General features: G+C 43.6%; 1 protein-coding gene across 2 annotated transcripts in view; it reads right to left on the reverse strand.

Moving 5' to 3' along the window:
• Positions 1 to 12361, reverse strand: part of AK7 (adenylate kinase 7) — a 66631-nt gene that overhangs the window by 44988 nt on the left and 9282 nt on the right. Inside the window, exons 3-4 of one of the 2 annotated variants that reach the window (XM_055418495.2) lie at positions 9209 to 9317; positions 356 to 450 (exon numbers count right to left, since the gene is read on the reverse strand). The exons of the other annotated variant lie outside the window; for it this stretch is intronic. Of the exons in view, the coding sequence (XP_055274470.1) occupies positions 356 to 450; positions 9209 to 9317 (204 nt within the window). The remainder of the gene's footprint in view (positions 1 to 355; positions 451 to 9208; positions 9318 to 12361) is intronic. 2 annotated transcript variants of the gene reach the window in all.

Raw genomic sequence — 12361 nt, forward strand, 5'->3', positions numbered from 1 at the left:
TAAAAAAGCACGCTTTAAATACATTTAAAATAAAAAGTGATAAGGTTTGCTACAGTTGAGTAGGCAGCATTTTCCTCTTCTTTCTCAGGGGCTTGTAAAACAACGTGACCCCTTGGAATGGAGTGGCTTGGAGCCCATGAACTCTCAGTTCGGTCGCTCAGTCGTGTCCGACTGTTTGCAGGCTAACACGCAGCACACCAGCCTTCCCTGTCCATGAACGCTGCAGAGTGCTTTTTAAGGGGCAGAGTTCAGGAGTGTAAGCACATTCAAAACTATAGAAAGCTCTCTCTGCGTGCAGATTACAAGGTACGGAGACCGAAATGCTGCATAAAAGAAAAGCTAACGCACTACTTACCGGGTCCAGGAGTTTGGACCGCGCCCAGGTCATCACCGTGGAGACCAAAATAAACACCTTCCGCTTTTCGAAATGGTTGGTTTCTTCATTCAGGGCTGCGGGACCAAAAAGCGGAGTGGTTACTTGCATCCATGCAGAACGTGTTAAAATGCTATGCTCTTTCCATCACCAGCCGGACTTGAAGTGACTCCTCTTTCAAGCAGCGACTTTACACCAAGGGGCGCCCCCTCTGACGCCTCACTGCCCCTCCTAGGCTCTGCTCCTGGCCGCCTCCCTCCAGCCATCAGATTTCCTCAGCGCCCAGCTCACAAACCAGCCCCTTCCTATTTCCTGGCTTGCAGCGGTGCGCTTCCATCTTCAGGAGGGCTCCTGATACTAGTGATTAGAGCTGACATGGTGGTGGTGTAGTCGCTTAGTTGTTGTCCGACTCTTTGCAACCTCCATGGACTGTAGCCCACCAGGCTCCTCTGTCCATGGGATTCTCCAGGCAAGAATACTGGACTGGGTTGCCCTTTCCTCCTCCAGGGGAGCGTTCTGACCCAGGGATGGAACATGTATCTCCTGCATTGCAGGCAGATTCTTTACTGCCTGAGCCACCAGGGCATGAATGGGAACAATTCATGGGCTTTAGTGAATAATTCCTGGTGGCTCAAATGGTAAGGAATCTGCCTTCAAAGCAGGAGATTGGGTTCAATCCCTGGGTTGGGAAGATCCCCTGGAGGAGGGCATGGCAACCCACTCCAATATTCTTGTCTAGAGAATTCCATGGACAGAGGAGCCTGGCAAGCTACAGTCCATGGGGTTACAAAGAGTCAGACACGACTGAGCAACTAACACACACATACATTGAAATCTTACCATCAGGAGGTAGATGCTAACAGCTCTGTTTTTATAGATAAGGGAAGGGAAGCACACTTCCCATGTGCCCAGAATCATGGAATGAAGCCGTGGGACAGAGTCCAGTTCTAGAAGCCTGGTTGTCTGTGTCTGGCCTGTGGCCCCCACTATGCCTCTTCTCTGGCTTCATGGAGAATGGAGTGAGAGGCCTGAATCAGAAGGCAAGGCCTCTCTGTGTTTTAAAAATCTTTTAAAAAATTTAAGTATAGCTAATTTTCAATATTATGCTAGCTTCAGATGTACAGCAAAGTGATTCAGTTGTATCCATCTATACCTATATGGCTTCCCTGGTGGCTCAGTGGTAAAGAATCTGTCTGCCAATGCAGGAGATGCAGGTTTGATCCCCTGGTCGGGAAGATCCCTGGAGAAGGAAATGGCAGCCCACTCTAGCAGTCTTGGTTGGGAAATCCCTTGGACAGAGGAGCCATGGGGTCACAAAGAGTTGGACACTTTTAGCAACTAAAAATAAAACAAAATATATATCTGTAAAGTCTTTTTTTCAGAATCTTTTCCATTATAGGTTATTACAAGACCGTGACTATGGAACTCTGTGCTATAGAGTAGATCCTCGGTGTTCATCTAGTTTATATATAATAGTGTGTACATGTTAATCCTGAACTCTTAGGTTATCCACCCGCCATCCAATCCATAACCATAAGTTTATTTTTTGTGTCTGTGAGTCTATTTCTACTTTGCAAATAAATTCATTTACATTTTTTAGGCTTTCACATATAAGTGATATCATGTGATCTTTGTCTTTCTCTAACTTACTTCACTTAGTATGATATTCTCTAGGTCCATCCATGTTGCTATAAATAGAATTATTTCAATTTTTTTTTATGGGACTAGGCCCTCTCATGATTTCACATAAAGCAGTGCTATTTAGCTTAAGTCCTTGTGGAAAGAAGTAATTTTCCATCCCCACAACTGTCCCTGGCTGGAGTAGAGCAGCCCATGAGCAGTGGCTGGGGGCTGCAGGTAGAGGGTTTTGGTAACACCTCGATGCTTGATTATGAACAATTTGTAGACACTGGAATTTAGAATAGTGGTGGACTGGACCCATGAGTATTTGGTGTCCAAAAGGTTTGTTATTTTCTAGGAGGGCTCTCCACACATTTAAGCATTGGAGTGGAATGGAGTGGAACTCACTGTCATGTCCGACTCTTTGCAATCCATGGACTGTAGCCCACCAGGCTCCTCTGTCCATGGGATTTTCCAAGCAAGAATACCGGAGTGGGTTGCCATTTCCTCCTCCAGTGGATCTTCCCAAACCCAGGATCAAACCTAAGTCTCCTGAATCTCCTGAACTGGCATGCAGATTCTTTACTGCTGAGCCATTGCAGAGTTCCCCATGAAAAGAATTGTGGTATCAAAGTTTGAGAACCTGGGGCAGGAGACAGATGGGCCCCTGGGGCAGAATTGGGAATTTGCTCTCTGTGATCTGATGTTGTTGACAGTTGCTAAGTCATGTCCAACTCTTTGCAACCCCATGAACTGCATGCAGCACACCAGACTTCCCTGTCCTTCACTATCTCTCTGAGTTTGCTCAAACTCATGTCCATTGAGTCGGTGATGCCATCTAATCATCTCATCCTCTGTCACCCCCTTCTTCTCCTGCCCTCAGTCTTTCCCAGCATCAGGGTCTTTTTCCAATGAATTGGCTCTTTGCATCAGATGGCCAAAGTATTGGAGCTTCAGCATCAGTCTTTCCAATGAATATTGAGGGCTGATTTTCCAGTGGTCATGTATGGATGTGAGAGACTATAAAGAAAGCTGAGCACTGAAGAACTGATGCTTTTGAACTATAGTGTTGGAGAAGACTCTTGAGAGTCCCTTGGACTGCAAGGAGATCCAACCAGTCCATCCTGAAGGAGATCAGTCCTGGGTGTTCACTAGAAGGACTGATGTTGAAGCTGAAACTCCAATACTTTGACCACCTGATGCGAAGACCTGACTAATTTGAAAAGACCCTGATGCTGGGAAAGATTGAAGGCAGGAGGAGAAGCGGATGACAGAGGATGAGATGGCTGGATGTCATCACCGACTCAATGGACATGGGTTTGAGTGAACTCCGGGAGTTGGCGATGGACAGGGAGACCTGGCGTGCTGCAGTTCATAGGGTCACAAAGAGTCGGACATGACTGAGCAACCGAACTGAACTGAACTGATTTCATTTAGGATTGACTTGGTTTGATCTCCTTGCTGTCCAAGTGACTCTGGATAAGAGATCACCCATTTGTCTCATTCTTGAAGTCAGGAGACCTCCCTTAGTATGCACAGTATACACAGAAAGGCTCCCTGGAGGTCAGAAAGGAAGAGGGCACCACCCCATAGTAAGTGATGCTCACTACCCATAGGCCTCTTCGGTGGATTCCATCTTGGCTGAGAGATGTGCACGCACACATGGGAGGATCCTGAGATACACTAAATATGGACTCTAAATCTGGCAAATCAAAATGATTGGCCAAAAGAAACCCAGGAGAAAGGCCCCATAAAAGTGACTAAAACTACCTCAGCGGCACTCAGACTCCCTCTCTGAGTCCACTCATGTCTATCCACACTTACTTGTACTCTTTTCCTCCTAATAAACATTTTACTTGTTTCACTACTCTCCATCTTCATGGGAATCATTTCTGCAAAGCCAGGAGGCCAGGGCCTTGTCATTGACCCCTGGTCTAGTGGCTAGGACTAGATGCTCTCACTGCCTTGATTGACCTCAATCTCTGGCCGGGAACTGAAACCCTGCTCCAAGCCGCTGCACGCTGAGGCCACCCGATCAAATCTACCATGTTCCCATGATGATTAGTGAGAGGGATCCTACAAGGTGCTGAATCTCATCTGTTATAGCAGGAAGTCAGTGGTTAATGTCTAAAATTCATAATCAAAGGACATCAGTGCAGGCATTTGTGTGTGTGTGTGTTAAAAGGAACAAGTGGGTTAAATGAGGTTCCTTTGGGGCAGTAAGGATGGGATGCAAAAGAAATGCAGGAAATTGATTTTTTTCTTCTAAATCCTCCTGTGCTTTTTTAATTTTTGAAATACATCCAGGTTTTATATAAGAAAAGAATTAAAATTTAAGGAAAACTCTGAGTATATATTATATAGAAAAAATCAATTTCCAAAGACCAGCACAAAATGAGAACTCAGTAAACATTAGGTCTGATTATTGTTTTAGGTGGTGCAATTATCTTAGAAAGTGCAATTATACATCATCTGTCGATCTTTGCAAAGGGACGAAATGTGGGGTGTAGGCAATTATAAAGCTCTGTTCTGAAATATGACACATTGCTCATGTTTTTGATTTGTGTCTGAATGAAACTTAGGCCCACAGTGATAAATGAGAAATCAAACATTCCAAGCTCCTGAGGACTTCTGCACATCCGCAGAGAGTACTTTCCCATCATTATTTCTCTGAATATGGTACAGATATTCCTGAAGCTTCATTCCATTTCTTTGAAAATAAGCCAAAATACAGTTTTTCTATTTTCTTATTCAGGGGTTGGCAAGGTACTGAGTGTTTTTGTAAATAAAGTTTTGTTGAATGGAACTTCCCTAGTGGCCCAGTGGATAAGACTCCGTGCTTCCAAAGCCGGAGGCCTGGGTTTGATCTTTGGTCAGGGAACTAGATCCCCCATGCTGCAACTAAGACCTGGAAGCAGCCAAATAAAGGAATTTTTTTTTAAGTTTTATTGCAACCCAGTTCATTCATTTACATTTTTGTCTATAGTTGCATTTGTGCCTCGGTGGCAGAGAAGCTGGCTTGAAAAGCCAAAAATCTGGCCTTTCACAGGAAAAATTTGCTGACTCCGGGACTAATCTGCCAAAAACGAAAACATTGAAGTGTAAATGATAGTCTTTCAGTTGTGTCCGACTCTTTGTGACCCAATGGACTGTAGCTTGCCAGGCTTCTCTGTCCGTGGAATTCTCCAGGCAAGAGTACTGGAGTGGGTAGCTATGCCCTCCTCCAGGGATCTTCCCAACCCAGGGATAGAACCTGGGTCTCCTGCACTGCAGGAAGAATCTTTACAGTCTGAGCCACCAGGGAAGCACCTAACATAAAAGTAAAAAATACTGCAAATTAAGGTGCTTGTGTGTTTTTGGCTGTCCTCCTGGTCTAGAATGACAATTCAAATAAGCTCAGTTGCTCTGGATTTAATAAGGATATGAATTACAAAGCATCAAATTGCTAAACATCACTTTGTTCCTTAGAGTTTACCTTTTTCAAAGCATTTAAAACATGCAAGTGTTCTCTGCAACTCCTTCCCGACCCCTGCTATCAGGAAACATCTGTTGAACTAAATCGAATCCGCAGAGTTAGAAATAATTCCTTTTCTCCTAAAGTCACATCCATCTCGTGATACCTTGTGTAGCAACATGCCATTCTCTGTCCTGCACAAAAGTTTCTCCTGAGTCCCTTAGCTCTCCTGTGGGCCTACAGAAGCCTCAAGTTATCACTTTTGTCTTTGTATCTTCCCAATACATTCAAACCCCCTCCTTGGACAGTGTCTGTAGAATCAACAAAGGTTGAATTTCGAACATTAATGTTTCATTTCTTTAAATGATTAAAAATATTCTATTCTTTGAACACATAGACCAGTGGCAGAGACTAGACAGCCCAGAAATAAGCCCATGCACTTATAGTCAATCTGCGACAAAGGAGGCAAGAATACCCGATGGAGAAAAAGACAGTCTCTTCCACAAATGATGCTGGGAAAACTGGACAGTTACATGTAAAAGAATGAACTCAGAACATCCCCTAACATCACATGCAAAAATAAACTCAAAATGGATTAAGGACCTAACTGTAATACTGGAAACCATAAAACTCCTAGAGGAAAACATAGGCAGAACATTTTTGGACACAAATTATAGCAATATATTTTTTTAATCTGTCTTCTAAAGCAAAGGAAATAAAAGAAAAATAAACAAATGGGACCGAATTAAATTTGAAAGCTTTTGCACAGCCACTAACAAAACGAGAAGACAAAGCACCAATGGGGAGAAGCTATTTGTAAATGAGTATAAACAATAAGGGATTAACGTCCAACATAGATAAACAGCTCATCTAACTCAACATCAAAAAAAGACAACACAAGTTTAAAAATGGGCAGAAGGGGATACATACTCTTCCAAAGAGGAAATGCAGATGACCAACAAACACATGAATAGATGCTCAACGTCGCTAATCACTAAGGAAACGTAAATCAAAACCACAATAAGATATCACCTCGCATCTCTTAGAATGGCTGTTATCAAAGAGAGAACAAATAACAAATTCTGGTGAGGATGTGGAGAAAAGGGAACCCTTGTGCACTGTTGCCAGGAATGTACATTGGTGCAGCTGCTGTGGAAAACAATATGGAAGTCTCACAAAAAACTAAAAATAGAACTATCACATGACCCAACAGTTCCACTCTTGGGTCTATATCTGAAAAAACAAAAACACTAATTCAAAATGATACATATACCCCATGTTCACAGCAGCATTCTTTACAATAGCCAAGATATGGAAACAATCTAAGGCCCTTCAGCAGATGAAGGGATAAAGAAGAATTCATATAGACAGAGATATATTTGTGTGTGTGTACACTGGAATACTACTCAACTATAAAGAATGACATTTTGCCATTTGTAACAACATGGATAAACTTACTATGCTGAGTAAAATAAGTCAGACAGAGCAGGACAAATACTGTCTAATATCACTTAAATGTGTAATCTAAAAACACACGAACTAGTGAATATAAAAAAAAAAAAAAAGGAGACTCACAGAACTAGAGAAAAAACTAGTGGTTACCAGTGGGGAAAGGGAAGAGGGACAGGCTAGATAAGGGTAGTGAATTAAAAGGTACAAACTGTTAGGTATAATCAAGGCTATGGTCTTCCCAGTGGTCATGTATGGTTGTGAGGGCTGGACCATGAAAAAGGCAGAGCGCCAAAGCACTGATGCCTTCCAACTGTGGTGCTGGAGAAGACTGCTGAAAGTCCCTTAGTCAGCAAGGAGATCAAACCAGTCAATCTTAAGGGAAATCAATCCTGAATTCTCGTTGGAAGGACTGAAGCTGAACCTGAAGCTCCAGTATTTCTGTCATCTGATGTGAACAGCTGACTCATTGGAAAAGTCCCTGATGCTGGGAAAGATTGAAGGCAGAAGGAGAAGAGGGCGTCAGAGGATGAGATGGCTGGATGGCATCACCGATGTAATGGACATGAACTTGGACAAATTTCAGGAGATGGTGAGGGACAGGGAGGCCTGGTGTGCTGTAGTCCATAGGGTTGAGAAGAATCAGACACGACTGAGTGACTAAACAATAACATTAGGTATAAAATAAGCTATAAGGATATATTGTGCAACAGAGGAAATACAGCCAACATTTTATAATAACTATAAGTAGAGTATATGGAGAAGGAAATGGCAACCCACTCCAGTGTTCTTGCCTGGAGAATCCCAGGGATGGCGGAGCCTGGTGGGCTGCCGTCCATGGGGTCGCACAGAGTCGGACACAACTGAAGTGACTTAGCAGCAGAGTATAACCTTCAAAAACTGTGACTCATAACATTGTACACTTTTATAACATTGTACATCAATTTTGGGCTTCCCTGTAGCTCAGACAGTAAAGAATCCTGCAATGCAGGTGACCTGGGTTCGATCCCTGGGTTGGGAAGATCCCCTGGAGAAGGAAATGGTAACCCACTCTAATATTCTTGCCTGGAAAATCTTGTGGACAGAGGAGTTTGTCAGGCTACAGTCCATGGGGTCACTAGAGTCGGACACAACTTAGCAACTAAACCACCACATCAGCTATACTTCAATTTAAAAAATTCTCTCCTTCAGGAGTACCTGTTGCTAAATTAATTTAGCCAGGAAGCCATTAGACTGAGGTGGGCCTAGCACCTTAGCAGCCTAGATGAACAAACCCAAACCTAAAGAAACAAATCACAAATAGTCAATAGACTCTCCCAAATAAGGGAAATGCTTAAGCTGCAGCCAATCAAATAATTGCATGCTTCTGGCTTTTCTCTTCCCTGGTCACTTAGATGGTGAAGAATCTGCCTGCGATGTGGGAGACCCAAGTTCGATCCCTGGGTCAGTTAGATCCCCTGGAGACGGAATGGCTACCCACTCGAGTATTTCTTGCCTGGAGAATTCCACAGGTAGAGGAGTCTGGCAGGCCACAGTCCATGGGGTCACAAAGAGCCGGACATGCTGCTGCTGCTGCTGCTAAGTCACTTCAGTCGTGTCCCACTCTGTGCGACCCCATAGATGGCAGCCCACCAGGCTCCCCCGTCCCTGGGATCCTCTAGGCAAGAACCCTGGAGTGGGTTGCCATTTCCTTCTCCAATGCATGAAAGTGAAAAGTGAAAGTGAAGCCACTCAGTTGTGTCCAACTCTTGGAGACCTCATGGACTGCAGCCTACCAGGCTTCTCCATCCATGGGATTTTCCAGGCAAGAGTACTGGGGTTGCCATTGCCTTCTCCCAGTCAGACATGACTGAGCGACTAATACTTAAGCTGTAGCCAATCAATAATTGCATTGCTTCTGGATTTTCTCAGTCTTGCCCCTAGCTCCTGTTAGTGGAGCTCCTAACCACTTCGAATTTGGTGCTGCCCAACATGAATCGATTCTTTTTTTTTTTGTCTGCCTAGCCGTGGGGATCTTAGGATTTGAACCCAGGCCCTTGGCAGTGAAAGCACACAGTCCTAACCACTGGACCTCCAGGGAATTCCCAGTATGAATTGACTCTTGCTCACATAAACTCTTAAGTATTTTCATATGCCTCTGTGTATGTTGTAACATTATCCATAGGCATATCCATTAGTTTGATCTCACTTCCTGTTTTAGGTAAATTTCAGATCAGTTCTCCCATAGTTCTAATTTGCCTGGTGTTCCTGGGATGGCTCTTAGCTAAGGTATATGGCATGAAAGTCCCGCCCCTGGAGATCATCTCACTGACCAGAGACTGCCCAGATGGCTTCCTCCGCTTGCTGGGGGTTCTCAGTGATGTTATAAATGATAACATCACATTCCAGCAGGCGCAAGAGAAGGTCTTCTCGAGAGATGCCCTGAAAAAGAAAGTTGACAGTAATTTGTTGCAAGAAGCAATGTCACCTTAATATTTAGATGGGAGTGACAATTTCCAGATGAGACATGCTGCCTGGATAGTCCCACAGGAAGAAAGAATCACGGAAGGATTTTTTTTTTTATTTATTTAAAATGAAATCTTGGCTCTCTTCTGTGTGTAGTTTTCAAATAACAAAGTTTATGAAAATAGCCGGGAACAGATGAATAAGAAAATTACATAAAGATCTTAGGTACTATTTCTGCCTGCTGTTTAAACCCTGATTCAGGAGGGAAGAATTAGAACACACTGGAAGAAAATGTGTGAGGCATTTAAAATGAACTCAATCTTTGAGCAAGTTTCTTTGAGCCGTTATAGATCATGAATGACTCAGAAAGTGCTGATAAGTGATTAATGTGGATTATTTCAGAATCCTCAAGGTGGAACAAATCTGGTCTTGAAATGTAAAGTAACTTATCACAGTTGACAACTGGGAGTATTTAAAAAATACAGAATTAAAAAAAAATTACTTATTTTTGGCTGTGCTGGGTCTTCATTGCTCCGTGGGTTTTCCTCTAGGTTGGAGAGTGGGGGCTAATCTCTAATGGCCATGGGCAGGCTTCTCAATGCACAGGTGCTAGACTGCGTGGGCTTCAGTAGTTGGAGCGCCTGAGCTCTAGAGTTCTGGGCTCTGGTTCTCCATGGGCTTAGTTGCTCCATGGCATGTGGGATCTTCCCAGGCCAGGGATCAAACCTGTGTCTCCTACATTAATAGGTGGATTCTTTAACCACTGAGCCACCCAGGAAGCCCCGCAATACAGAAAATTCTAATGGTTAAAAAAACCAATTTCTTATATGATATGAAAGTAACTTTGATGATCATTGTTTTTAACTAGTTATTCCCTGCTGTGTGGTGCCAGCAGATTTTGGTAGTACCATACCGTGGTTGGTATGGTAAAAGGACCAGGATTTGCACTGGCTGCTATTCCTCCTGTCTCAGGGATCAGATAGTCCTCCATAGATCCTTGATTGGCTGCATGAGAGTAGGACACTTCAGATCAAACTTGATCTCTTTACCACAACTTCTTTTGGAGAATCACAAGAGGGGAGAAGCCTTTCATCAGAGGTTGTGAGTGTGTGGGTGTTCAGTCTCTAAGCTGTGTCCGACTCTTCAATTCCATGGACTGCAGCACAGTTAGGCTTCCCTGTCCTTCACCGCCTCTGGGAGTTTGCTCAAATTCATGTCCCTTGAGTTGGTGATGCTATCTAACCATCTCATCCTCTGCTGCACACACCTCCCCCCACCTCCCACCAACATCTCCTTTTGCCTTCAATCTTTCCCAGCATCAGGGTCTTTTCCAATGAGTCAGCTCTTCTCATCAGGTGACCAAAGTATGGGAGCTTCAGTTTTGGCATCAGTCCTTCTAATGAATATTCAGGGTTGATTTCCTTTACGATTGACTGGTTGGATCTCCTTGCAGTCCAACAAACTCTCAAGAGTCTTTGCCAGCACCACAGTTGGAAAGCATTAGTTCTTTGATGCTCAACCTTCTTTGTGGTCTAACTCTCACATCTGTACATGACTACTGGAAAAACCATAGCTCTGACTAGATGGACCTTTGTTGGCAAAGTGATGTCTTTGGTTTTTAATACGCTATCTAGGTTTCTCACAGTCTTGTTAAATTCAACAGCAACATCCTAGCTTCTGGTGGTTCCCTGGAAATATTTGGTGTTCCTTGGCTTATAGAAACATCACCCACATCTTTACCTTCATCTTTACATGAAATTCTCCCTATATCTCTGTCCAAATTTCCCCTTTTTATAAGGACACCGAGCATTCTAGATTAGAGACCCACCCAAATAAGATCCTTCTAACTCGATTTCTTCTAAAAAGACCCTGTGTTCAAATAAGGTCTCATCCAGAGGTCCTGGGGGGTTAGGACTTCACATATTCTGGACACAGTTCAGCCCATAATATCATCCATTTGATTTCTTTTATGGACTGAATGTGCAAGAGAGAAGATACTCTGAAAATCCTGATTCAGACATCGATTTTTGGAACTCCCTGGCTGGCCAGTGGTTAGCCCTTTGCACTTTCAGCGCTGAGAGCCTGGGTTCAATCTCTGGTCAGGGAACTAAGATCCCACAAGATGCACGTTACAGTAAAAAGAAATTTAAAGAAACAAACATGGATTTTCACCTTGTCAACAGCATGACAAAGAGTACACCATGGTCCTGGTACACCTGGGACTTAACTATAGTCAGCAAGGACACAACGAGAAAGATTGGGGGATGGGAAGAAATCGAAGCCATGTGTCCCTGACACAGTGTGTTCTAGATCTCTTCCAAGAGAAAGACGATGAAGCACCTATGAGTCCACGAAAGCATGTGAGATTGTCCAGAATAAACCGTGTACGCCCGGCAAATCGTAGTTGGACTGATTTAAGTTGAAACAGGCACATTTGTAAGAGAACGGTCATCCTATCAGATATTGTGCATTCATTTGTTCCCCCAGTAAATAATTGTGAGCACTGATTTTGACCCCAAGGAGAAAGGCAAAAAATGATTGATGAATGACTGTTGATAATACAGAGTATTGTGTGTGCGTGTGTTGTTGGCAAAATTTTAGCAAATAACTATGGTCCAATGCAAAGAGTCGGACACGACTGAGTGACTGAACCGGACTGACTGATGGTCTAATGTGGATAAGGATGCAACTAAGCACATGAAACTTTTGTACAAAGTAGAAAAAGGCAACCTGCTCTTGGACAAATTGTATGGTGCCCACTCTGGGACACACTGCAGCCAGCAGAGCACATCACATTTCAGTCCCTTCTCGCCTCCACAGCTGAATGCCCTTGTGCAGTGTGCAACCTGTGCATTCTTTCATGGCAGTCCCCAGTGTAGAAAGGGCTATCATAGAGGTACATTTGAGTTTCGATGGACCAGGCAAGTATGTGATTATGACTCATAGGGATTGACATTTGAGCTGGACTGACAGGGTGAATACAAGCTCACTGAGCAGAGCCTAGGAAGTTCACGGACTAG

This window comes from Moschus berezovskii, chromosome 21 (assembly GCF_049115385.1).
Source record: "Moschus berezovskii isolate FMDL1 chromosome 21, NW_MosBer_1.0, whole genome shotgun sequence".
Lineage (NCBI taxonomy): Eukaryota > Metazoa > Chordata > Mammalia > Artiodactyla > Moschidae > Moschus > Moschus berezovskii.